This window comes from Vombatus ursinus, unplaced genomic scaffold (genome assembly GCF_900497805.2).
Source record: "Vombatus ursinus unplaced genomic scaffold, bare-nosed wombat genome assembly UNPS02014872.1, whole genome shotgun sequence".
Classification (NCBI taxonomy): Eukaryota; Metazoa; Chordata; class Mammalia; order Diprotodontia; family Vombatidae; genus Vombatus; species Vombatus ursinus.
Window position 1 is genome coordinate 2,209,344 of NW_020954650.1, and position 24,900 is coordinate 2,234,243.

Here is a 24,900-nt window from a genome sequence, read left to right on the forward strand (position 1 = left end):
GTGTGTGTGTGTGTGTGTGTGTGTGTGTGTAGTGGGGAGGGGAAAGGAGGAGATCTCATTTGATTTGTCATTTGTGAGGATCTTATTTGGATTCAACCACTTTTCTGTTTGCTATTTTCCATTAAAGAGATATGGTTTCCCAAGCTTAATATTTCACATTTTACCCATTCTCTCCAGATGCTATTTAGATAAAAGATAATCAAAAAATAGTCAATAGTGAGTAAACCCATTTTTCTCACAACAACCTTGTGAGGTAGTAGAGTGTTGTTATTTCCATTTTTACAATTGAGGAAACTTAAACAAACAAATTAAGTGACAATAATTCAAAAAAGCTCATAAAATATAAGCCATTATGCTATGGAATCAAAAGACAAAATGAAAAGTAAATTCTTGCCCCTACGAAGCTTTCAGTTTTTCATTCATAAAATTATTTCTCTGAAGTTGGAAGCAAATTGTCTAGCTCAGGAATTGTCTAGCTAGTTTGTCCATGCTAGCTCATTCAAATTACATTTAGGTTTGGTCCAAATGCCATAAAATATTTTGATTTTTTTGTCATATTCCCATAATGCAGCTGAGAAAAGTTTTCATGGTTTTATGTGTTCCTTTTCCTTTTACTGAAGTTCTAATTCTAGACCTCATCCTAGTATAGCAGAGACTTTGTCTCCTCGAAGGTTGTGCAAGCAAAACAAGAATTCTGGCAAGATCTATGAGCTCATATTTGTAAAGTATTTTGCACAGTGACTGGCACTTAGTAGATGTTTAATTAATGTGCATTCCCCCACCAAGGTGGGAAGCCTTCAAGAATGGACCTAGCAATAATCTTGCATGTCTATTTTCTCCTTTACTTTTTTTTAACTATTATTTTCCTTTTTCTTTTCTTTTTTTTTTTTTGACAGGGCTAGAAATATATGTGTGTGTGTGTGTGTGTGTGTGTGTGTGTATATATATATATATACATATATATGATAACTTACAACTAGAACAGAATGTGGTTCAAGAGCTGTGTTATCTGCAACCTTGTGATATTGTTGACGGTCTATTGAGGAGCTAGAGCTGTGGTTTGTTACAGGGGAGGCAACTCCCTTAAACTTATAGTCCTTGCTGCCACTGCTTCTTGATAGCTCTCTTGCTGACCAGATCCTCAGTCTTTTTTGTTGTTGCCGGAGCAGTTTCTGAGACACATCCTGTTACAGTGGAATGATCCCACCTTTGACACTATCTATGGGATCTGGACAAGTCTGTTTAACCTTTCTGGGCTTTAGCTTCCTCATCTGTAAAATTCTAGGAGTAGATATGATTATGTCCAGAGATCCCAGCTAGATCTATTGACCTTTTGTCCTTCACTGCTATTTCTTCTTTGACTCAACAAATGACTTGAAAGGAGTTTCACCTTACAGTTAGGCTAAATTGCAGTCTCGTCTTTGATGTTATTGGCTGCAAAAAACACATTGTTCTACTATCAGCCAGGTATGGTTGATGTTCCAGGTGAATGTGGTCACGGTCTGCTTATGCAAGTCCACAAAACAGTCCTCCAGGGTGTGCAGTAGAATGCAAGTTAGAAGGAAAGGAATGCCCTTCCCAGCAGGGATGTTGATCTTTCTTAGAAGACCCAGGGAAAGTGGCTTCTGGGCAAAAGTCCACCACAGGGCACCATGTTCTCCATCAGTACACACTTACTGAGGGGATTCATGGAACTGGCAGGGACCTCAAAAGCCATCTTATTTTAACCTCTTCATTTTACACACGAGAAATTGAGATTCAGCAAAGCTAAATGACTTGTTCAGTGTCACACAGGTAGTAAATTAGAGTCAGAATCTGAACCGCTGACGTTTCCCCAACACATCTCCTTTTGGGTTAGAACAGTAGTGATGCCAATAGGTGGCAGATACTTGGTTCTAGCAGTTTTGGAGTGCTCTCTGTTTCAGGAAATATTTTATCATATTCCTGTTGGTGCATTAATGGGGTTATTGTCAGGGTGAAGGTCAGGGAGTATACTGGATCAGGAGTCCTTGTCTCAAACTGTCATCCTGTCACCAAACAGTCGCATACTGAAACTTGTTTCAACTGACTATGGGGCTTCTACCTACACTGACTCCATGTGGAAATGTCTCACCACTAGATATTTTTGGCATTCTATATGTTTGTGTTCCAAGTACCTTACTTCTCAAAAACTGAATACCACACACACACACACACACACACACACCCTTCCAAAGACTTTCTCCTAAGGAAGGCTTGGATGAGTTGTGGTTGATATTGGTAGAGGAGGCATTGAATTCCTTAGAGGATTTAAGTATTGTTATAATACTGGAAACTCTGCAGGAGGTCAGGATCTACTATTTTCTAACTGATGACCATTTTGGTCTTTTCCATTACCCATTATTGTGATCTTTAAATTGGTAGTGTTTTCAGCATTTTAATTTTCTCACAAGTCTAGTGCTTCCTGTGTTAAGAGGTATCAATTGGAATTTGGGAAATATCAAATATTGTCTCAGATTTTAAAAAATTCTAAGGTGATACTTCTATATGCCCATTTAAATTTCTTTTGGTTATTTTGCAAGACTTAGATTCTATCTCTGTAATTACTTAGAAGTAGCGGTTAATTTTTGATGAATGTCTGAATTATTTATGGGACATCTTCATTTAAATCACTAAGTCTAAAGGAAATAATTACCTTAGCAACAGTAAACTAGATTTTTATTAATGGCATGAACATTTAGGTAACACAAGGTTATATAAAGCTAAGTGTCATATGCTAGTTTCAAGTGTTAATTTGCTTGTTTCTTTGCTACCATTGTCCTTCATATGACTAAAGTTCACTGTCATTCAAAACATAGACTAAGTCAGCTATTTGTTACTTAACCTTGATATGCTTTTATTGAGAAGCAAAGTGTCTCTGGTGATTTCTGAGCTAAATGATTTTTGATCTCTCCCTTCTTATTGATGCAGGTATGGTTCACTTTGGTTCTTGATTTGTTTGCTTGCCTGCTGTAGAGTTGTTTTGGATGCTACAGCTTCTCTGAGCATTTTTGTTGTTGCTCAGTCGTTTCAGTTGGGTCTGACTTTTTATCACCCCATTTGGGATTTTTTTGGCAAAGATACTGGAGTGGTTTGCCATTTCCTTCTCTGGTTCATTTTGCAGATGAGGAAATTGAGGCAAACAGGGTTAAGTGACTTGCTGTGGGTCACATAGCTAGTAAGTGTCTGAAGCCAGATTTGAACTCAGGAAGATGAGACTTCAGGCGTGGCACTCTATGCACTGTGGCATCACCTACCTGTCCTCTAAGCATATACTCTCAATTTTTCAAGTCTAGTTCCTCCACAACATAAGCTGAGGAGAGTTTCACAAGGCCTTGTTATTGGGCAACATCCATAGGTTGAAGGGTAACAGTTGTTTCTTCCATGTAAAACACAGAGTGGCATAGAGAACAGGACTCAGAGGCAGGAAGACCTGAATTCAAACCTTACCTCAGACACTAGTCATGTGACCCTGGGCAAATCACTTGACCTCTCTTTGTCTCAATTTCTTCATCAATGAAGAGGGGATAATAATAGTACCTATCTTACAGAGTAATTGTAAGGATCAAATGTGATAACCAAATGTGAGTTTGCATTAAAATTAATTAAATTATTCTCTAGTCTAATGTAAAATCTGGATTGTTGGTTTTCTGTAACTGCTGGGCAGTGAGGTGGACTATTTGAGGTAGGTAATTGTTGTTTACAAGTAACATTGACCTACAGAGGAGAACTTGTTATAGAGCAATAAACAAAGAAAACCTTTGACCAAACAATATGTACTAGTTGAGATGGTAAACTTCTGAGACATGAAAGTGTAATTGGCCAATTACTTCATCATATATCATTTTTAAGGAACCGTGGAAGCATTTAATCTATAAAGTCAATTTCACTTGTTATTCTTTGAGTAATTACTCACTTTAATCATATTTTTTAATAGTTTTAGTCTGAGAATCTTTATAATAAGATGGAAGATGAAAGAATGATGAAATGATATTGGCTATTAAGAAGTCTGACATCTTTGGACAGAAATATGCATTAAAGAGTTTGTCATGATAGAGAGGGAGGTGACCTTTGAAAAGCTCTTCCACTCAATTTGGAAATTATTTCATGCCATCTGAGCCACAAACAATGGGTTGGCTATTCTCCACTAGTAAGTAGCTGGGAATGCTTTCTCTAACTCAGTAATGTTCTGAACCAGCATACTCACTGAGTTCCAGTCTGCCACATAAACAAGTGGGAAAAACATCATCTTTCTAAATTACTTGCAAGCTGTTAATTAAGTGAATGATTTGTGTTCTTTCTGAATCCATGCTCCATACTGAAATGCTTCCTTCTTAGTGAACTAATAATCAACGTACACATTACTGGTGGATGCAAATTATGGTGACATAATTATGGAATCATCCGGTATTAGCACCAATTACACACAAAAAGTACACACCAGTCTCTTTCATTGTCTGCTCCTTTTATATCTTGTTGGCCACTCTGTTCCAATAATTTTCATTTCACTGTGGATGTGTGTATAGTAGGGTTTCAGTCTACCCCTCCAGGACTGGAAATTGCTGTGATAACCTGAGGCAAATAGGAGAGAGATTAAAACAAGAAAGGGGGCTGGTTATAGAGGAGTAAACAATGGCAAACTCATTAAGTCTTTTTGGTGCTGCAGTGTATTGTGTGATGCATAAGCTGAGAAGCTCTTCATTGGACCAGTTATAAGAAAGAATACAATTTTTTTAAAAATATTATTTTGTTTTGTTTTACTTTGTTTTTTTCTTGAAAAGTAGTATAGCCAGTTATGCCAAAGTGATATGTGGAATTCGGTGGTATTTTGATCTACATATATAATTGCCTGAATCTTTTAAGCAAGTTTAACATATTGAAAATACTTATCTTTTCATAGTGATTGTCTTACTGCTTTTTTAAATTGTCAAATATGACAAGGCTTTTTATTAGACAATTCATTAGCTCCGTTGTTACTCAGTGTGCTTGATGAAAGAGGGATATTATGATTTGCTCTGATTTGGCTGAGAAGTTCTTTCATTTCATCATATTGGAAAAGTAATAAAGGTATACAGAATGGCACAAAGCTCATCTCTAACCTTCCACTTGAACTCACACTTCCAGTGCAGCCTCAAAATCTTCATTAAATCAATATTGTTTTAACTATGTTGTGAAGGGCTTTCCATGCCCCCTTTCATGGCTGCTGGGATAAAAGAGGTCATAAAATAAGGAAGAGTAGTCCCCTGTTCATCTATTTTATTTTTCCGTCTAAGTTTCTCTCAGTTCTGAAGAATGAACAGATGTAATCTTTGCTTATCCTTCCAACTCACCCCCTGTGAATGCTGACTCGATCCCCTGGCACTGTGATAGGGAATTGGTTCAGCTGGTGATTTGTGACTATTTAGAAGGCACCTGCCTCCTTTTTTACTTTAAACTTAAATTTAAAGGAGTGAAGGAAGCTTGAGGGATGGTCGTATGGCTTTCACTGCAGTTAATATGCACTGCTCTGATACTTTTATTGACTCCTGTTGTTTGCATGTGTTCCAGGGTAAGGGAATAATTCCATTTTGGAGAAGAAGATGTAGGAAATGGAACTCAATAAAAATATCTGGTAGTTCAGTGTACTGCTATAGGCAAAATATTAAGTACAACAAGAACTTTTAAACTAGAAGTAAAGTTAATTAGTAATCCCATAATATTTCAAGAGAAATTAGCATGCTACTACATATCTCATTTTAAATGAAAGGCTTCCTACTTCTTTATAAGGTCTTCCAAAATCTAGACTCACTGTACCCTCTCCCAACCCCTCCCCATGGCCTTTGTCTTCACTGTCCCACTAAAAGTCCCCATGGTCTATCTGATTTCAGTCCTTTTGTCTCTTTTATTTACTTGATTAACATTGCCCTTCCCATTTCTTTTCAATTATCCAAGTCTTAAACATCCTTCCATGCTATCTCTTCCATGAAGCCTTCCTTCCCCAAGCCTTCACTGATCTCACTATTCTCTGTATACTTATGATACTTAAAACTGTACAACACAACTTAGTACTACTGCCATGTAATCATAACTCATATTTATAAAACATTTTGTTCACAACATCCCCATGAGATAAGTGGTATAAATATCATTATACCCATTTTATAGATTAGGAAATTCAGTCTATGAAAGCTTAAGTGATCGGTCCATGGTCATGGAAACCAGAAAATGCTTTGAATGAAGCTTTTGTGACCCCAAATCCAGTCCATTATCCACTGTGCAATGTTGTTGTTTTATAAATATTGCTGTCCATTCCCCTTACCCTCCCCCCCAATTGCCCCTCCCTGATAAAAGGTGAGATCCTTGAGGGAAAGACACATATCTTAGGACTCTTTATCTTTTCCACAGAATCTAGCACAGAGCTTGAACACATGGAATACTTTAATATATCCTCATTAATAGTTAATTGATTTTGAAATTTTAATAAAATAAATAAGGAAAATATGAAGAGGTTATAAAGTCTTTGATAATAGTTTAAGAAGACTAGGTGACAAAAATTGGGGATATTCTTCTAAAGTGAATACATTGGGCAGCATGAAAGCCAAAAGGTTATAAAACACTGTGTTTTGCAAAGATTCTTTAAATTCCTAAAGCTATGCCTCTTTTTCAAAGAAAGGATGTTGGACTTGCAGTCAGGTGATACCTGGGATCTAGTCTCATCCCTGATACTTATTAGTTGTCTGATTATTGTTAAGTCACTTAACCTATCTTAGTCTCAATTTCCTTATATGTTAAACTGGGATAAAAATACCTATTTGTAATACTTACCCTCCAGGGTTATTGTTAGGATCAAATGAGGTAATGTTTGTAAACCACTCAGTGAATCTTAAAGAACTACATGGATGTCAGTTACTATTTTTTTTAAAAAAGGAAAACTAGATTTTTTTTTGTTCACTTGAAATCAAAACAGTACTTTTTTTTTCAGATAATGGCTGTTATTTAGAACAAATTTGTCAAAATCTAGAGGAATTTATTATTGAGAAGAAAATAATCTGCCTGGATGGTACAAAACAAATACTTTATAGATTTATAACAAAATGAAATGATTGGATTAAGGTCAAGTACAAAATGAGATTATGCATTTGGATTATAATAAATCCAACTACTCACCTGATTTTGAAAATTAGTCTAAATGCACTTAAGAAAGACATGATGAATTAGAAAAGATCAGAAAGTATATCAACAGTGGCTATTGATTGAGATAGAAGTTAGCAACGTTAGAGGCATTGTGGTATAGTGGAAAAAATGGTATATTTGGAGTTAGAGGATTGGAGTTCAAATTGCTTGTATTATTTTTGTGACAAAGGGAAAGTCAATTAACATTTGTAAAATGAGGGTATTGAATGACTATGGAGTCCTGGTCTTCACTATGGTGCAGTAAATAAATTGTTGCTTCAAAAGGTCAGTTCATCAGTTTCTGAAATTTTTTGATGTTGAGAGAATATGTTTATTTCAAGGCAATTTCTATAGTTGTTTTGTTTTTGAGGGTGGGAAAAAAACCCAGCTTCTTGTATGCCATTTCTCATCCACGAATTTCTTACTTATAGGATCAGAACTGGAAGTGGCCTCATAAGCCATGTAATCCATTTCCTCATTTTACATGTAAGGATACATGTCTGGATCGGTTAAGTGAGTTGTCCACAGTGGCACAGATAGTAAGTGACAGTTTCAGGATTGGAAGTCAGGATTTGAATCCAGGTCTTCTGACTCTGAATTTTGACAGGACATTTAGGTGATACAGTGGATAGACTGTTGGGCTTGAAGTCAAGAAGACTCATCTTCCTGAGTTCAAATCTGGCCTCAGATGCTTACTAGCTATGTGACCCTGAGCAAGTCACTTTCCCCTGTTTGCCCCAATTTTCTCATCTGAAAAATGAGCTGGAGAAGGAAATGGCAAACCACTCCACTATCGTTGCCAAGAAAACCTCAAATGGGGTCATGAAGAGTCAGGCATGACTGAAAAACCACCTAACATCTTCTGACTCTAAATCCCTAATCTCTAAAATATCTTTTCACAATATGATCACTTTTCAGTGATCAATTCACAATTCACAATGCTTACTTATTGAAATAAATGTCAACAAAACACAATGTCTGGAGGGTTGTATCAAGTGGGGAAGGGGGGGAATCTTGCCTAAGGCCCTAGAAATGGATGGTATGTCTTGTCATTGGAAAACCAATCTAAATTTAAAAAGGCCTATCATCGGAAAGTTGACTACCAAAGGAGGAATTCTCATAACCATAGTGATTCTTAGAAATCATCTGGTAAATCAAGAAGGTGTCTTCTAGTCCTGTACAGGAAGAATTTCCACACTGATTAAATCATATTTATTTTGGCTTCTTTATCATTCATAAATCACAAAGGCCAAAACACAGAATCCTAGAGTGGTAAGGATTGAGAAGTTACCTACTTTAACCCTTCCCCAGTGATGAACTGCCTTTACCGTCTCCTCAACAAGTCATTGTTCAATTTCTTTTTTGAATCTCTCTAATAAGGAGATTACTGCTTAATGGAATATCTTGTTCTGTTGATGGAGAGCTCTTGTTAGAAAATTTTATCTAGCAAACTCTACTAAGCTTCCAGCTTGCAAGTAAACTACAAGCCTGAACCCCATAGCTTCAGTAATTCTTGTGAAGGGCAATATATATGTAAATAACATCATCACATGTGGAATGCTATTGTTCAGTTACTATCTCAGTACCCATAAAAACCACTTCATGTGTCAATGTAAATTCTTCAAACTGAAAACTATTCTTAAACACAGTCAGGGGATGGAAGTGAGGAAGGTAATACAAAATACCTCTTCATGAAAAACAGATCTTTTGGTTTTGAAAACAAGTGACATTGTTTAATGCTAAGTTTTGCATAGAGCTCATTTCTCTCCACCACCTGAAATGCTAATCAAAATTTTTAATTGTGTTTAAGTGTGACAGGATTAATTTTGCTCTGCCTGAGATCAAAGAGCCTTTCTGTAGCTACCTATGAGAGATCATGGAATAGTGTAATAAGGAGCATATCATTGAGACTTGGTGCTTCTATTTTAATTGCTATCTTTAAAAAAAATAGATTAATTCTAAAAGTCTTCCACACTTAAAGAGGAAAACTGATTTTTCCCATGGTGCCAAAATTGGTTTTCCAGAAATAGGGGAAGGGAGGACAGTGAGGGGAGGAGAAATTGCATCAAATACGTGAAGGAAATTAATTCAGAGCATGTTGGGAAAACAGGAAATGCTGATATATATGACAATGTTGTAAATCATAAAAATGCCTTGATATCACTATGATTATTAAATAAATTACAGAAAATCCAGCATTAGTTTTGTAATTAGAATAGGTTTTCAGTTATTCATTTTTCCCTCAGAATCAAATAAGAAAATAATCATTTTCTGGGACTGGGAGGACAATTAGCACATATCAGTTTAAATCCCAGACTGTCAGCTTTAAGAGGGTCCTCTTGTGGCTTTTTAAATCATTACAGCTAGAGGCTATTAAGACATAGTTATGTGTACATTATGTCTCTACATAGACGTTTTAATAATATGGTTGGTGTTTTCATTTAGAGTGCTAAGTAAAGCAATGTTCTTGTTTGATTGATGGATGAGTTTGGTCTGACTGGATAAAGGAAAAGTCTCAGGGACTGCCAGTTATCGTAGGGGGATATTTGAGGGGGATATTTGAGGGAGAAGAACCCCATTTGGTTAATTTCAGGAGAGAATCTTTGGGCCTCCAGGTTTTTTCTCTTTTTGTATTGCAACAGTGGTCTTGTGTGATTGTTGATTTAAAATAACTATGTTTAGAAGACACATGAGAAGAACTAGATTACCAGATATTTACTCAAAACAAACAAAAAACAATCTAGAAAGCTGCAAGGAGAATAGGAGAGGAAACATACTCTGGTTTCTGGTGGTTTTTTCTTCTTCAATGCACATTGGTAGAACTCTGATTTCATTTTAGTATCATATAATGTTATTGGTCAGTGTATGTATTGATCTAGTTGGTTGAATACTAGTGTCCCATTTACAAATGTGGAAACTGAGCTGTAACCAGTCATAATATGCCCACATCTAATTAATTTTTTGTGATGGGATTCAAACTCAAGTCTCTTTTGACTCCAGGTGCAGTGTACTCCACTACAACCACTGTCTCAATCTATGTTCCCCAAATCTGCCATCAAATAGCTTTGTTATTTTTGGTAAAGTCAATTTGTTGCTTTGTGTCTATTTGATCATTAGTAAAATGATAGGGTTGTTCTAAGTGATTGCTAAGATCTCTTCTACTTTTAAAATTCAGTGGCTTTTTGAGAATAGAATCTTCTACTAAGGAGATATTTTATTGTAATTGCTGACATGCTGCTCCTTGGGCTCTCAAAAATTTCATTGGTATCTTGAAAAAGAGGCACCCTTTGGAAAGAAGAATTTTTTTCCCTTGACATATGTCCTTTTTTGGGGTACAAAATGGCCTCAGAAAAACTTAACATATGTAACCTGGACTCTACAAAGAAGATAGATTTTTCTAGGTGAGAAATAGTTTTGGACTGTAAGTCCCATGTTGCATGTCTGTTGTCCTACTAGATTAGATAATTTCAGAGTGGTTTACCACCAGGTTGATTGTAGGTTACCTGATACTTGGAATTAATTTCCTCCTCACCTCCTTCTCCTAGGATAACTAACTTCAAAGCTCATCAAAATCTACCATTTCTTTCCCTCTATCACTCCCCAAAAGCAATGTAAATTTTTATTCTCTGAAACTCCTACCCCCTTTTCTCTTAAAGACCAGCCTTAACCCCAAATCACTCTGGCTCTCCAAGTCACTCTAGCTTTCATAGATTGGACAATAAGAGGTCCCAGGTCCTACTTGGTCATTGTTTGGGCCTTGATTGGCTCAGAATGAATGTAAATAACAATTGTTTCTGTGTTGGCCAGAAACCCTAAGGGTCTTCCCCTCCCAGATCTTTTTTTTTTTTAATAGGCCATTCTTTGCCTCCTTTCTTATTGAGCCTTAATCACTGAACAGGCATTGCCTCAATCACGTTAAAGACCTTAGCTTGAAAAGACCAAGGTTCCCCGCTGCATCCTGGATCATCTCCAGTTGTCCTGATCTATGTCTGACCACTGGACCAAGGTGGTTCTGGAGGTGAAAGTGACCTTGGTGACTTTGCACAGCCCTCCCTCACTTAAATCCAAATCACTTGCACGTTCAGTTCGAGAAGGAAGGACAAACAGCAACAAGGTCTTTCCTGATACCTACATCAGCTAGTCATCTTTCCTTTCCCCCAAAATTTTGTATTTGCTTTGTGTAAATGTTGTATGCATTCTTGTGTATATGATGTTTTCCCTCACAGGATGACTGGGACATAGGAAGAGCCACTACCAGCTAGGGTGCCCTGTGCTTTTTGTTCTGCATTCTTACTACCACCCCCAAGTGATCTGAGAACCCAACCTCCAGAGTGAGGATGCAGAAATATGGGAAGAACTACTACTGGAGTTACCCTACCTTGTTACCTTATTCCTTACCCTGGCTTCTAGGGTCTGTGCCAGCATTCACCCAGGATGGTCCCGTCTTTCTTCCTCTTTACTTTTCTCAGCTGTTTCATTGCTTACTTGGTTTGAATGAGATGGAAATCATCAACACCATTACTTTTGAAGAGATAGAGGATCTCTAGGTTTTACTACCTGACACTGCTTCAGAGACCCTCCAGACTTTGCCCAGCTTCTGTTCCCTGTAGTACCTCAGCATTGTTGTCTTAATTACTTAAACTAAGGACCTTTGAGCCTTGCCACCTGCTCCACTATTGAATCCTTAGTACCTCTTAGTGTTTCCATATACTCTGCAAATAAACATTCTTTTATGTAGTTTCCTCCAATTAAAGGATGAGCCACTTTAGAGCAAGGAATATGTAACTTTTTGCATTTGTATTCCTAGTACCTAGCACAGTGTTTGGCATGTACCAAGGGCTTAATACATTTTTTCATTCACTTCATTCATTTATTAGTTGATTTATTCATTCATTTCCCCACAGACTGCTTGAAGAGAATGACTTTACTTTTATCTTTGTATGTCAGTTCCTAGCACAATGCCTGCACATAGTACATGTTTAGTAAATGCTTTTGATTGATTTTTGGCAAAAAATGCAATTTGTGATTTTTAAATCAATCCTTTATTCAGGAAGACTTCTTTTCCTGAGTTCAAATTTGACCTCAGACACTAGCTGTATGACCTTGGGCAGTTCACTTACCCATGTTTGCCTCAGTTTCCTCATCTGTGAAATAACCTGGAAAAGGAAATGGCAAACCATTCCAGTGTCCTTGTCAAGAAAACCCCAAATAAATAGGATCACAAAAAGTTGGACATGACTGAAAAATTACTAAATACAGCAAGATTGATTTTCATGTGCCTTTAAAATGTGCCTTTAAGTCCTATGTGCCTTCAAAATTGTGTTACTTAGCTGCATAGATTTCTTGAGTAAATATTTGGGTGTTCATCTCGTCTTCTAGAGAACAATGTTTTCAGTACCACTTCCATGTTCTCCCATAATATATTTTGGGTCTTGAGGTAATAGGGTCCAGATGTGATTATACTATAACCAGTAATCAGAAGAGATTGCATAGTAATCATCGATGTAAGAACTAAACCAAACAGATTATCTTTTCTTTTCTTTTTTTGCCTCTAGCGCCATTGATTAGTTTTGTGTGCTGAAGTACAACTCCAAGGTTTCAATATCACTTTCTAGCCTTTCCTAAACCTTGTTTTCTTTGCCATAGGCATCTTCCTCCCACCAGAACAACCTGGACTCTGGCCCTGGGACTCTAAGCTCTGATAGGTGAACGATTTCACCAACAGTCTGGCCTCCATGTAACTTTTTGGCCATTTCCAAACCATGCCGTGCCCTATGTTAACTTCTTCCTCTTCACCTTCTGACTTGCATTTTGCTGTTATCCTGTCCCATTAGAATTTAAGCCTTGAAAGCAGAGACCACCTTGAGAGCAGAGAGGGGAAAAGGGAGTTGTGGGTTGGGGGGGAGGGGTTGCTGTGGGGAAAAGGGAGGAAGGTGGAAGATGATAGGTTTAGTAAGCAGTTTGGGGGAACAAGTTGCCCCGATGTATGTTTGAAAGTTGAATTCTAGAATTGAACTAAATGTATATTTGATAACCTTAGAGACTCTTTAGGATTGATTCAGGGAGCAATTTTGCCAGGTAGATTGAAGCTGAAAAGAGTTTTGTTTTTTATTTTTATTTTTATTTTTTAAGTCTTCAGCACCTAGATAGTGCTTGGCACATAGTAAAGACTTAATAAACACTGATTGATTGATCATTAAAGTTTTAAATAGCTTCATTCTAGAGACACATTCCATTCCATATTTCATGTCATGTTTTACCCTAAGGTGTAGTTTTCTCTCCCCCCCAATAGTTTAGTTTTTTTTTTTTATGGAAAGACAAATCAATAAAAAAAATTGAGGTTAACAGTTTCTTTACAAATTATTATTTGTGATAGTGACACACATTCATTTGAGTTTTTTATTAGAAGAATCTGTTTCAAATTAGTCAGTTCTCTTAAATCATTGTTATCTATATGTATATATGTTATGTATATAAAAATTATACATGAGACAATATCAGTTTGAGAAGTGGTAAAAACAAACAAAAGTAGGATAGCTCCCTATGATGATGTATGAAAGGAAACTCCTAGCAGTACTATAGGTATTAATTACTTTTGATTTGAAATTGATCATTAGAAAAATTAATATTCAGAAGAGTAAATAACACTGTAGCCCACAAATTAGCTTCTTTATAAAAGACATTGTATTATACCATGGCCACAGTCACCACCAGTCATCTATATGAAAGGAAAAAAATAAAATTTTTAGAAGGGGATTAATGTTTATATATAGCTGTGTTTTCCTGGAAAACAAATTTTTTTTTGTTTTCTGGAGTTTGTCCCAAAATCTGTTTATCCTTTAAGGATTTTGAATATTTTGAGAAAGTTTTAAATGTAGAAGTGGCCCAGTTTCCTAGCAGTACATAGGACTCCCTCATTATCTGTAAAGCATTAACATTGGAGGAAGGAGGGAGAGGACAGGGAAGATTTGGTTCAAATGTTATAATTCATTATAAAAGAAGTTCATGTTGACCTAGACACATGTATATTGCACATATAGTCTATTTTTAAAATGCAAAGGAAAATGGAGAGTTGAGCCAATTATTCAAATAATCTAAGTAAAAAAGAATAATGTCTTTGTTATATACCTATTTCATACTGGAGCAGCATGAATTTTTTTGGTGGTTTATTTTTACAATTGCATCAATTCTCTGTTTGATTTTGCACACATAGTAGAAGTGTGAAAAACATGTATACATGTGGTATGATCCAGGTGAGTATATTTTCTATTAACAAAGCAACTCAGAGGGGGAGAAAAGGGTTATAACTGTTTCTTATCACTTGGCTCACCAGTTCTTTTTAACTCCTCTGTTAAACAATTATTTCTCAGATACAGAATTTATCTTATGTGTAAAGTTTGCATTTCTATCAAGCAAAAAATTATTGAGGGTTTGTTTTCCCCCTGTCATGTGGCTTAATGCTTTGAATCAGTTTCATGACCGAATTTGAGCATTTTAAAATGTTACACTTTCAGAAAATTGAGATATTTATTTAGTTAGTCTTATTAAAAGAGTTCAACTCATTTAGTCTCAGTAAGTCCCTTTTGCTTTCATAGCTATAATATTTACTTGTGAAAGTTTTTTTTTATTTAACCTTTGTCTTACATTGTAATCAGAGTAAATTCAGTGACATTACAAAACTTGAAAAATGATAAAAGTTGGAAATTGGTAGAAAATTGCATACATCAACCATGTACATTTCCTACTACTTAAAACTTTAATATATTGAATAGCTTGGTTTTACCTTTTTTTAATTGCCCATTAACTTTGTTTTTGCAGTAATCACACTTTTGAACCCCCAGATTACATCTTCACAAGATATATTATCTATACATTTTTAAAATAACATTTTGAATTTGTTCTTGACATCTTTATGTTTGTATGCATTTTGCATCTTTTTTTTTTTTGAAATTCAAATGTAACAGATTTCAACTTCTTGTGTTACATTTTTCTTTTTTTGGCTAGTATCTCTCTCTCTTTTAATTTTTTGCAAAACTCTTGTTTTTGAATTCTCTTTTTTCCCTTTATTTTCCTCCTCACTATGACCCCAGGAGCCAACACAAAGAAAAGCGCAGATGATATAACCAGTAATGATCGTGGTGAAGATGAAGGTATTTTTTGTTTTTTCAAAGCTCAACCCTGATGCATGACTATGATTTTTTTTTTCATTTCGACATCCTTTTTCCCCCCTTACTTGAAAAAAGGGAAGTGCATTTTAATGTACTACTTTATTTCTTCTTGTATGGAGACCATTTTCATTTTTTTTTAAATTCCCAGTTAACATAGAGAATGACTTCCATATCCTTATGATTTTGTCAAAGTTGTTCCCAAAATGTATAAAATAAATAACACAATATTATTTCCAACAAGAGTTTTTTTTTTCTTGCTCCTACACAGGAAGAGAAAGTGGAGTTTTAAAACATGCATGTGTTCTCCCTTTTCTTCCTTGCAAAAAGTTATTTTGTAAGTGCATACACCTTATATTTTGAAATGGTGACCTCTTTCCTCTTTAACTACACATTGTAAATTATAGAATTTTAGAATTATTAAATAGAGAGCCTTAAAAAAAACCCTTTAGATATTCAATGTTTTCTTTTTCCAAGTAACTTGATTCTAAAATGGAGTATGTATGAAATGATATGGTTCACAGTGAAGTACACCAAAAAGTGTTTTAATGAGATGTTGTTATTTCTTTCAGGACTATTTTCCTTAGCAGAATTTTTAAGAAAAACAGGGATTTCTAAGAATTTATAGAGGTCAAAAAGCTAGCTGTAGTCTAATTTTTTTAAAACAAAAACAGCCATTTTGAAAATATATTTTGTTGAAATGTTTCGTTGCTGTGGAAAATTTCTTCTTGAAGGATCCCAAATTGTATGACAGACTATACACCAGAGGTGAAATGTAACCATTTGTTTTCTTTCTTCCTTTTTTTTTTAAGATGGAAGGTATGTAGAAGCCAAGCAAACAACTAGTACATCGTATTCTGCCCCTTGGCATGATGAATGATTTTTGTTTTTAAACATAATAAGGTTAACCTTTACTTGTAGAAGATACTTGGTAAAAGAATGTTTCTCCTACCTCAATAAAATACCTGGAGCTCACTTTTATTTCCCACAATGAACGAAGGTCTTTGGTGAACCTCTGGTTTTAGGGTCAGAAGATAATTTAAAGCTGGTAAATGGGATGCCGAGTTATCCCTGCTGGCATGGTGGACTCCTTCAAGGTGCTATTTTATCAATTGCTGCCCTTGTTGATTTCCTCCATAAATCAAGTACTGGGTGAGGAAAACATTTTGCCCCCATTGCTCTTTTGCTTAGTCTTTTCTTAACATTATTCCACTGCTGGCCTCAAGTTCATAGCCCTGACACTTCCTACAACAGTTCTGTAACAAGTCTTCTACGCACTAGAATAGTATCGGCTGTTACTACACCATTTTTACCACTTAATCTCCCTTGTGGTAGTGAGTCCAAAAAGACTATAATTTAACTACCTGTTAGTGGTAGTTCTTTGACTCCTCCACTTATTATAATGGTTTTCTCACAATGTTTTTTTCTTCCCAATATTATTATTTTTTTTTTTATTTTAAGGTGCTACTTTCAAAATACTCAAAATGCAGCCATTACCACTGTAAAAAATGTTTTCTGATTGACATTTAAAACCCAAAAGGTATGGTCTATTTGAAACTGATGAGGCATCTGGTTGTTACTTCCTCAAGTGAAAGAAAATCTTGTTGTATTTTTCATTAAAGGTAAGAGTGTTAATCTGATACACACACACACACACACACACACATACACACACACAATATTCCTTCTGTCCTTCTCCTAATACACTCTGTTTATACCTTAATTTTAAATAAACAGGTCAACTTCTGACTATATTAATGTCAGTTTGATAAGATTGGGAAAATGATTAGAAAGCATAATGCAAAGGAAGTCTAGCCTTCAGTTAGCTAACGATTAGGAGAAATATATCTACAGTGGATGATTTCACATGGCTTTGAATTTCTGTTGTGAGACTAGTGGAAATTGATTTTGAAATGCAGTATATGTGTGCACATCACTCTTTCCTGTACCTTACTGTGAACAACATTTTAGAGGCACATTTTTTTAGCATGTTCTGGGTAGTCCTTAATCTGCCTTTTCTTATCATTGAATAAATATTTAAATTATATAGTTATAATTTACTTCATAGCTTTAACACTTATAAAGATTCATTGAAGGATATGTTCATTTTCAAAAAAGTGGAAAAATGTTTTACATGTATTTCTTAGTTGAGATCAATTAAAAACAAACAAATACATTATATATGATAGCAGAATAATAAATGTATGAATATCTGTCCTTATTTGAGAGATTCAACTTACCTGTAATTTTTAGTGTTAAACAGCTGTCTGGGGACATTGAAAGATTAATTAGCTTTCCCAATGTTACACTGCTCTACATCAGAGACAGAATTTCTACTCAAGTCTTTATGACTTTAAGACTGTTCCTCTGTTCACTCTGTCATGTTGTTTCTCTTGAATGCCTTTATAGAGGTTTAGTTTAATAAAGTGAAGACTTATAAAGCAGTTCCAGTGGTCAGAGCAATGTCAAATTGGATGAATAGCCAAAAGAAATTAATTGTTTTAAGTGAGGGAGTTAGACTAGTTGATCTCTAAGGTCACTTCCAGTTCTAAATACAGTGAGCCTATTAAATCAGAGGAAATTATATATAGTAGAAGTCTCTTATTGGTCTTCATTTCATGTAAAATTAAGTCTAGAATAGCTATTAGCAGCTAGCTGGATATTTTCATTAGGCTAAACTGATGATTTTAGCTTTTCAGAAAGGCATCCTCAAATTACAGACAATCTTCAGATTTCAAATATCAGAGATAATTTCAAAATATTCTTTTTTTTCTCTTCTGTGTACAAAAACACATCACTAAGTGTTTGAAGTACATGTGCAACAAGGATTTCTATCACCACCTGAGAAGCTTAACATTTTCATAGCCAGAATGAATGGGGGATATTTTTCCATTTGTATTTATATTCAACATGAGAAACTATCATCTTAAGAAAACAGAAAGAAGCCTTCTTTTGATGAGATAAACATTTTTCTTATGAATTTCCAAACTCTTGAGAGACTATGTTTATATTTTCATCTTCTATTATGTGATGAGATCCTTACAGTGTCCCGTTGCTGCTTCTATTAAGTTTTAAGCAACTGGCTTTATACTATGACAAGGTGATAGCTCTATTTTGACAATTTCAAATTTTGCAATAGCAATTCTAAAATTAGTTAAATGATGAATATATTTTGTAAATGGTAGCCTGTGTACATCTCCAAATTATATTACTTGAGTTAGAACAGTAGTGAAGAAAAATGTCTTAACCCGAAAGTTATATTTTTTCACAAAATATCTGTATGTATACACATATATAAACACATACATCCCTCTTTCTAGACAATTTCCTCTTTTTCCCAATGAAAGAGAATTTCTAACTGTACATAACATCATATGGGCTATATCACAAAGGCAGAGAATGTTAGACATACACTTTCTAGTATCTCATATAGGACTATAAGCATATAAGTGATGATGAGATTGACCCTCAATTGTTAAATGAATTCCTTTCTACATATTTAAGTTAAAGCATGCAATTTGGAAAATAAAATATTGCTTTATTGTATTGTTCTTGCTTGAATCTTTTTTTCCCTAGACATTCATGATCAGAACAGTAAGAAGCCGGTCATGGTCTATATCCATGGTGGGTCTTACATGGAAGGAACGGGCAACATGATAGATGGAAGCATTCTAGCAAGCTATGGAAATGTCATTGTCATAACCCTCAACTACAGACTGGGAGTTTTAGGTAAGTGGTTCTCTTATAATGATTAAAATGAGTAATGTGGTTCACTTTGATGGGGATGTTTTACTGTCCTTGAATTACTTCGACTCCTAGAAAAAATCCTTTTCATCTACATTAATGATGTTGGATATGCTTTCTTCTTTTGAAGTGAAAGTTAAAATCTCAATTTTAAAGCTTAATTATACATATGTGTGTGTGTATATATATATATATATATGTATATATATATATATACATACATATGTTTTGTTTTTCTAAGACTTAAAAAATGTTGTTTATGCTTTTTTTCCAAAGTTGATTCTCTCTAAAATTACATTGTCTTTTCATGCTTATCAAATTAAATTAAACTTCAAAATACCTTTTCTGCCTTTGGGCCAATGCTGATAAAATTTTGACTAGCACCACATAATATGTTCACATTTGGTAGACAAAAATTGTAAACATCCAGGGAAATTAAGAATTATTTCCAAATATTGTAATAGTAACATTAACCCTATCATAAGGTGAGCTAGTCATTAACCAAATTTCCCAATTATTTGTGGATTTGGGAGTTTTAGCTGAAGTAAATGTGGAATCTGGTTACCTTGACCTACTTGATTTTCTATTAAAATTAATGTTGTGTATCATGTGTTTTTTATTGGACTTTTTTTTTCAACAGTTCAGAATATAAGAACATTGGTAAAACAAATGGAAACTTCAGGGCTTAAATTTGTTGTTTTTTTCTATTTATCTGTCATTCTGTACTAGTGATAGGAAAAATAAGTTTTATTTTGGTAGTGTGACATTACAGCATTTATCTTTCATGAGTTAGGGAGGTGCTTTCCCTAGTTGTGTGGCCTACAGTTATATTGTAATAATTAGTAACAAAGTTGTCTTTTACACTCATCTTTGGGGGAACATATGTATTATGCATTGTATGTGCATTTAAAAGACAGAAAATAAGTTTTTAATATACCATAATATTTGTTGTTGAAAATACCTGTAGTAAATTCTAGTAATAAATGAATAAAATAACTAAAAGACATACATCCAAATAAGAAATATAATGGTAATTTACTTTATAAATAAGTAGATATTATTGACAGTATATTAATTCTAAAATGCCAATTTTGTTTGTATAGCATTTCATAGTAACTATACTATCAATTTGTACTAGGTAGTGAACTAAACATATAGGAAAAAATGTAGAAATCCTATCTAATCTAGGAATGTTGGACAAAACTGATTACAAATTTTCACAGAATTGACCTATTTCTGACAATGTTAAGTTATTTGCAATGTACAAATTTATTTTTATTCCAAATGACAATGTTAAGACCCTTTTTCCTTTTCCTCCCTCCCTCCCTTCCTCCTTTCCATCTTTCTTCCTTCTTTCCTTCCTTCCTTCATTCCTTCTCCTTCTTCCCTTTTTCCTCTTCCCTCCTCCCTTTTTAATCCCCTCCTTTCTTTCTTCCATCTGTCACTTATTTTAGGAGTCTTTTTTTCTAATTTTTTAAAAGATGAACCCTTTCCCTTAATTATCTATATACTTTCCAGAATAGCCTGACTAGTTAAAAGACTTCTTGTTATTGCTTTGGCCTTCTGTAATTGAAACAGGAAATCAAGTTTCTTTTCTTTTCTTCATCTTGCACAAAAGGCCCATTCTAACAAAAAAACAGAGAAAGAGGACAAGCTTGTGGGTCACTTTACAAATCAGTTTCAAAGGGAGCAGTGTATTTTACTGCATGTAGTAATATCAAGTCTTGAAAGAGCCTTTTGGCTCTGTTTTCCAAGTGAAGCTATGCAAAGTTTGCCAGAACTACACAGTATTCTGTTGTACATATGATATATCTATGTTATTAATAAGGCTGAATTTTAGGAAGAAATTATTTTTTATGAGCAGTAATTATTTTAAGAGGGTCTAATAAGTTTTCTCTTGCTTAGCCTTTTTTATGCTTTTAGTATATAAATTATTTTTCTCATGAGGGACTAATATGTCAAAAATTTCTTTGTAGAAAAAATAAAAATTAAACATTCACTTATATTAGAAAACTAGTTTTTTTCTCCTACTCAAAGATCCAAATTCCTCAATACTTGAATGTTTTAGGGTAATATAAGTAATATCTTTGGATAATAATGAAAAGAGGTTTAGTTAAGCTTTAGGCAAGTTGTTTATATTTCATGGACCTGCTACTATAAAGAGATGACAGGTACAAAATATTTTTTTTTTATTTAACTGAGTCAAATACTATTGTGTTCACTAATGGTTAGTTGTGTATTTGGTTTCAGAGTTTTTTAAAGTTTCATTGTTCATTTCAGAGAGTGAACTTTAGATATAAGGTATCTGTAATAAAATATTTTTTATGTACATTACTCTATTTTAATACCTACCAAATACCTGTGTATTTTAATGAAAAGTCATAAAGTAAGAGTTGGCAAAATATATTTCCCATTTATGTATACAAATGTACATGTCTACATGTTTTATGCATGTATATATAAATATTGCACATGCATTTATTGTTTATACTGTGTAATATGTATCCTGAATATGATGTAATCATATATATGTAGTATAATAAGTTATGAAACACAATGTAGAAATTATAATTTTAAAAGATTTTATATTGGTTTAAAGCATTATTTAAGAAAATACAATCTCATATTAAGGATCACATATTTTCCCATGTAGTGGTAAAATCAAAATGCCAAATGAATGGCAAAATAAATCCTAAAGAAATTTTGTAATTAGAAAGGAATTCAGGAGACCTGAGTTCTAATTCTGGCTCTGACCCTAAGCATGGACTAATATTAGCCTCATAGTCCTCCTCTATAAAAGGAAGGGGCTAGATTAGATTCTGTCTCAGGTACCTTTCTTGAAATTTCATGAAATTTAAGTAGTATTTGTATATCTCAATTGGTCTCTTCCTGATTTTTTAAAAAAATGTCTTAAATCAAATCAAGGTAGAATCAACTAAAAAAATAGCTATAAATAATAGAGCAAAAGTAAATAAGGCTTGAATTGATTTCCAGTACATAGATGTTTTATTATTATTATTTTCAAAGTTGTTATATCTCACCAAACTCTCACTTTCACTAGGTCAACAAACTCACAGACTTCAAAATTTAGCCCTGGGCAATAGTGTTTAGTGTTTGGGCTCTCTCTAATTTGTTTAGTTTAGCATTTGAAATGACCTGGTAAAATGATGGTGGTGGAGATGGAGATGGTGGGGTAAGGAGGGAAGAATGATATGCTGCCCTGAATATCTCATTGTGGTGTTGTGAACATAAGTGGAATAATGAAAGTGAAAGCACTCTATAAACTGTGATGCACCATACTAGGGTAAGTTGTTATTATCTTGTTTTGTGGCCTTTTTGCTTTGATCTTACATACCATTATCCAGGCTTCTGCAAATTCTTTTCATTTCAAAAATGTTGGTGTTGACTGCTATCTGCTTGGCTGAGAAAGCCACTATTTCTAGATCAATAATCTATGATGTCATATTCCTACGTAATATTTGACTTGCAATATTCAACCACATATATTAAAATGATTTATTTATTTATTTATTTTTTACAATTGCATGTAAGACCTGGAAGTAAAAACAGTTGTGCTGCTTGAGCTCAAGTTTTGTACAAAGTGTTTGAAGGAGAGATACATATTTCTCATAGATAGCTAACCAAGATTGGGTTGTCTCTTGGAGTTTTTTCAAAGGCTGTTAGGACATAGCATTTGAGATTTAGTTCTGTGTGTCCATTTAGTTTCCTACTCTGACTCATTTTACAACAGCTTCCTCTGTGTCTTGCTTCTCAGAAATGTTGTGAAGCATTTGTGGGATGTGAACATGGATTGAAAGTATCTTCCCCCATTCCTTATCCTTCCCTTCATCATGCCAAAACCAACTTTTATACCCCAGACATACAATTAATCAATCTCATTGTTATTATTCAGTTCCTAAAGAGTTGTATCTTAAGAAATAAGATTTTTCAAGACTGTGCCCTCACATCAGTGTTTGTGATCCTCTCTTGCCATTTATTAATCAGTTATGGCTTATTAATGGGATTAATGGATTAATGGGAAAAGATGATATAAGAAGCAGTAATAAATTTATGTCCAACTCCAAGATCTGATAGCCACATGCTTGTAGAGGAAAAAAGATGGGGTCCCACTAAGCTTGCTTTGCCAAATACATAACTATCCTGAATTACCACCTCAATGCAATTCACAGGTCTAGGATGAATTGATCCCCTCTCTAGCTCTATGGAAGGTCTGAAGCTCAGCTGTAGTGGGGGGCTGCGGGGATGGGGGTAGGAAGGAGGATGCCTAGAGGGAAATTCCCAGATACATCACTGTTGTCCTTCTTTCCCCCTTACCTTTCCCAGCAGAACAGAAGATGAGAAGATTTCTGATTATCTGTACAACTGTACCTGACCTTGTTAACAATTCTTATTTATCAGAATGTAAAAAGTGCTTATTGGATACTAAACACTGTGGTTAAGGGGAAGAGGGATCTCTTAAAAGGTTAGATAAAGGCAATTACATAGCACAGTGATTAGAACACTGGACTTGAACTCAGAAAGATCTGAGTTTGAAATATGCCGCCTATACTTAACTAGCTATATGACCCTAGGCAAGTCATTTAACCTCTGTCAGCCTTGATTTCCTTTTATGTAAAAAAGGGGAAATTATAGAATCTACCTTACAGGGTTGTGATGAGGATTAAAAAAGTAGCATATATAAGTCTGCAAATCTTAAAGAACTGTACAGATGTTTATGTTTATTGTTGTTATTATCATTATTATTTTGCCATTGTAGAACTTACAAGTCTCATATTATGGACCAGACCCAAATGACAATAGTCCAGTAATTCAGATTTGAGTCTTAAAATGTAATAATGCACCACGGATAATAAAATATAAATAAACTCCACTGTATTTGATAGATTAAAAGCATCAATTTAAAATAATATGAAGTTAAAATAAAATGTTACTCAGTTTCTCTTCCAGAATCAGCACTGAAAATCTACCTGACTAAAAGATCAGGTAGATAAGGAAGGCAATAATAGCTCAAGTTAAGGCGTAAGCCTCTAACGCTACTAGTGACAGAGCCAAAAATCAAACCAAAAAAAAAAAATAAAAAAAAGAAAACAGAAAAATAAAACCAAAAAAAAACCAAAAAACACCACCACTCTCTTAAAGGGCCAGTCCAGTTCACTTATCACCTGAGCAAAGAACCCAGTATACAGAATTTCAGATGAGGCTACCCACAGAAGAATGATAAGAAAGAGAAGAATAGAAAAAAAAAACCAGATACAAATCTTTTCTTAAGAAACCTTCCATTCCTCTCTGTAGTATCCCCCAATAGGAAAAAAACAAAAACAAAACAAAAATAGTTTTTACCATTAGAAATTTACACAGATAACCATACCAAGCAATTAATGAGGGGGGTCATTTAAAAGTCTTCTTTTTCTCAAACACTAAATGTTTTATTCTTACAGCTCATGGCTGTAAAGAAAGTTATTTTCTGCATAAACTTACTCACATATTTATAATTTTTTAGATAGTTAAATAAAACTTAAAAAAATCTTTTGAAGTATCAACCTACTTCAATACCATTGTTAATATTATTGGATTTTCTTCCTCTCTATCTGCACAGAAATTTCAGGTAAGTCTCAATTCGGGAAAATGTTTATAATAGTGAGCAGATGTGGCTATGCTGATTGCTTATGGAACAAATACGTTTCATGAGGGTTTGTTCCCCCACTTATTCCAATGAAAAGTAAAGACTACAACTGTTTATAAAATTAGAATAGCACTACTCATCATGTTGATTTTATTCAAAGATTGTGAGGGTTTATAT

At 34.4% G+C, this 24,900-nt stretch overlaps 1 protein-coding gene across 3 annotated transcripts in view; it reads left to right on the plus strand.

Moving 5' to 3' along the window:
* The window catches only part of NLGN4X (neuroligin 4 X-linked), a 316,482-nt gene that overhangs the window by 116,924 nt on the left and 174,658 nt on the right, over positions 1–24,900 (plus strand). For 2 of the 3 annotated variants that reach the window (XM_027842429.1, XM_027842430.1), the window contains exons 2-3: positions 15,261–15,320; positions 18,912–19,064. In XM_027842429.1, the coding sequence (XP_027698230.1) occupies positions 15,261–15,320; positions 18,912–19,064 (213 nt within the window). The remainder of the gene's footprint in view (positions 1–15,260; positions 15,321–18,911; positions 19,065–24,900) is intronic. The other variant, XM_027842431.1, reaches the window with a different exon arrangement.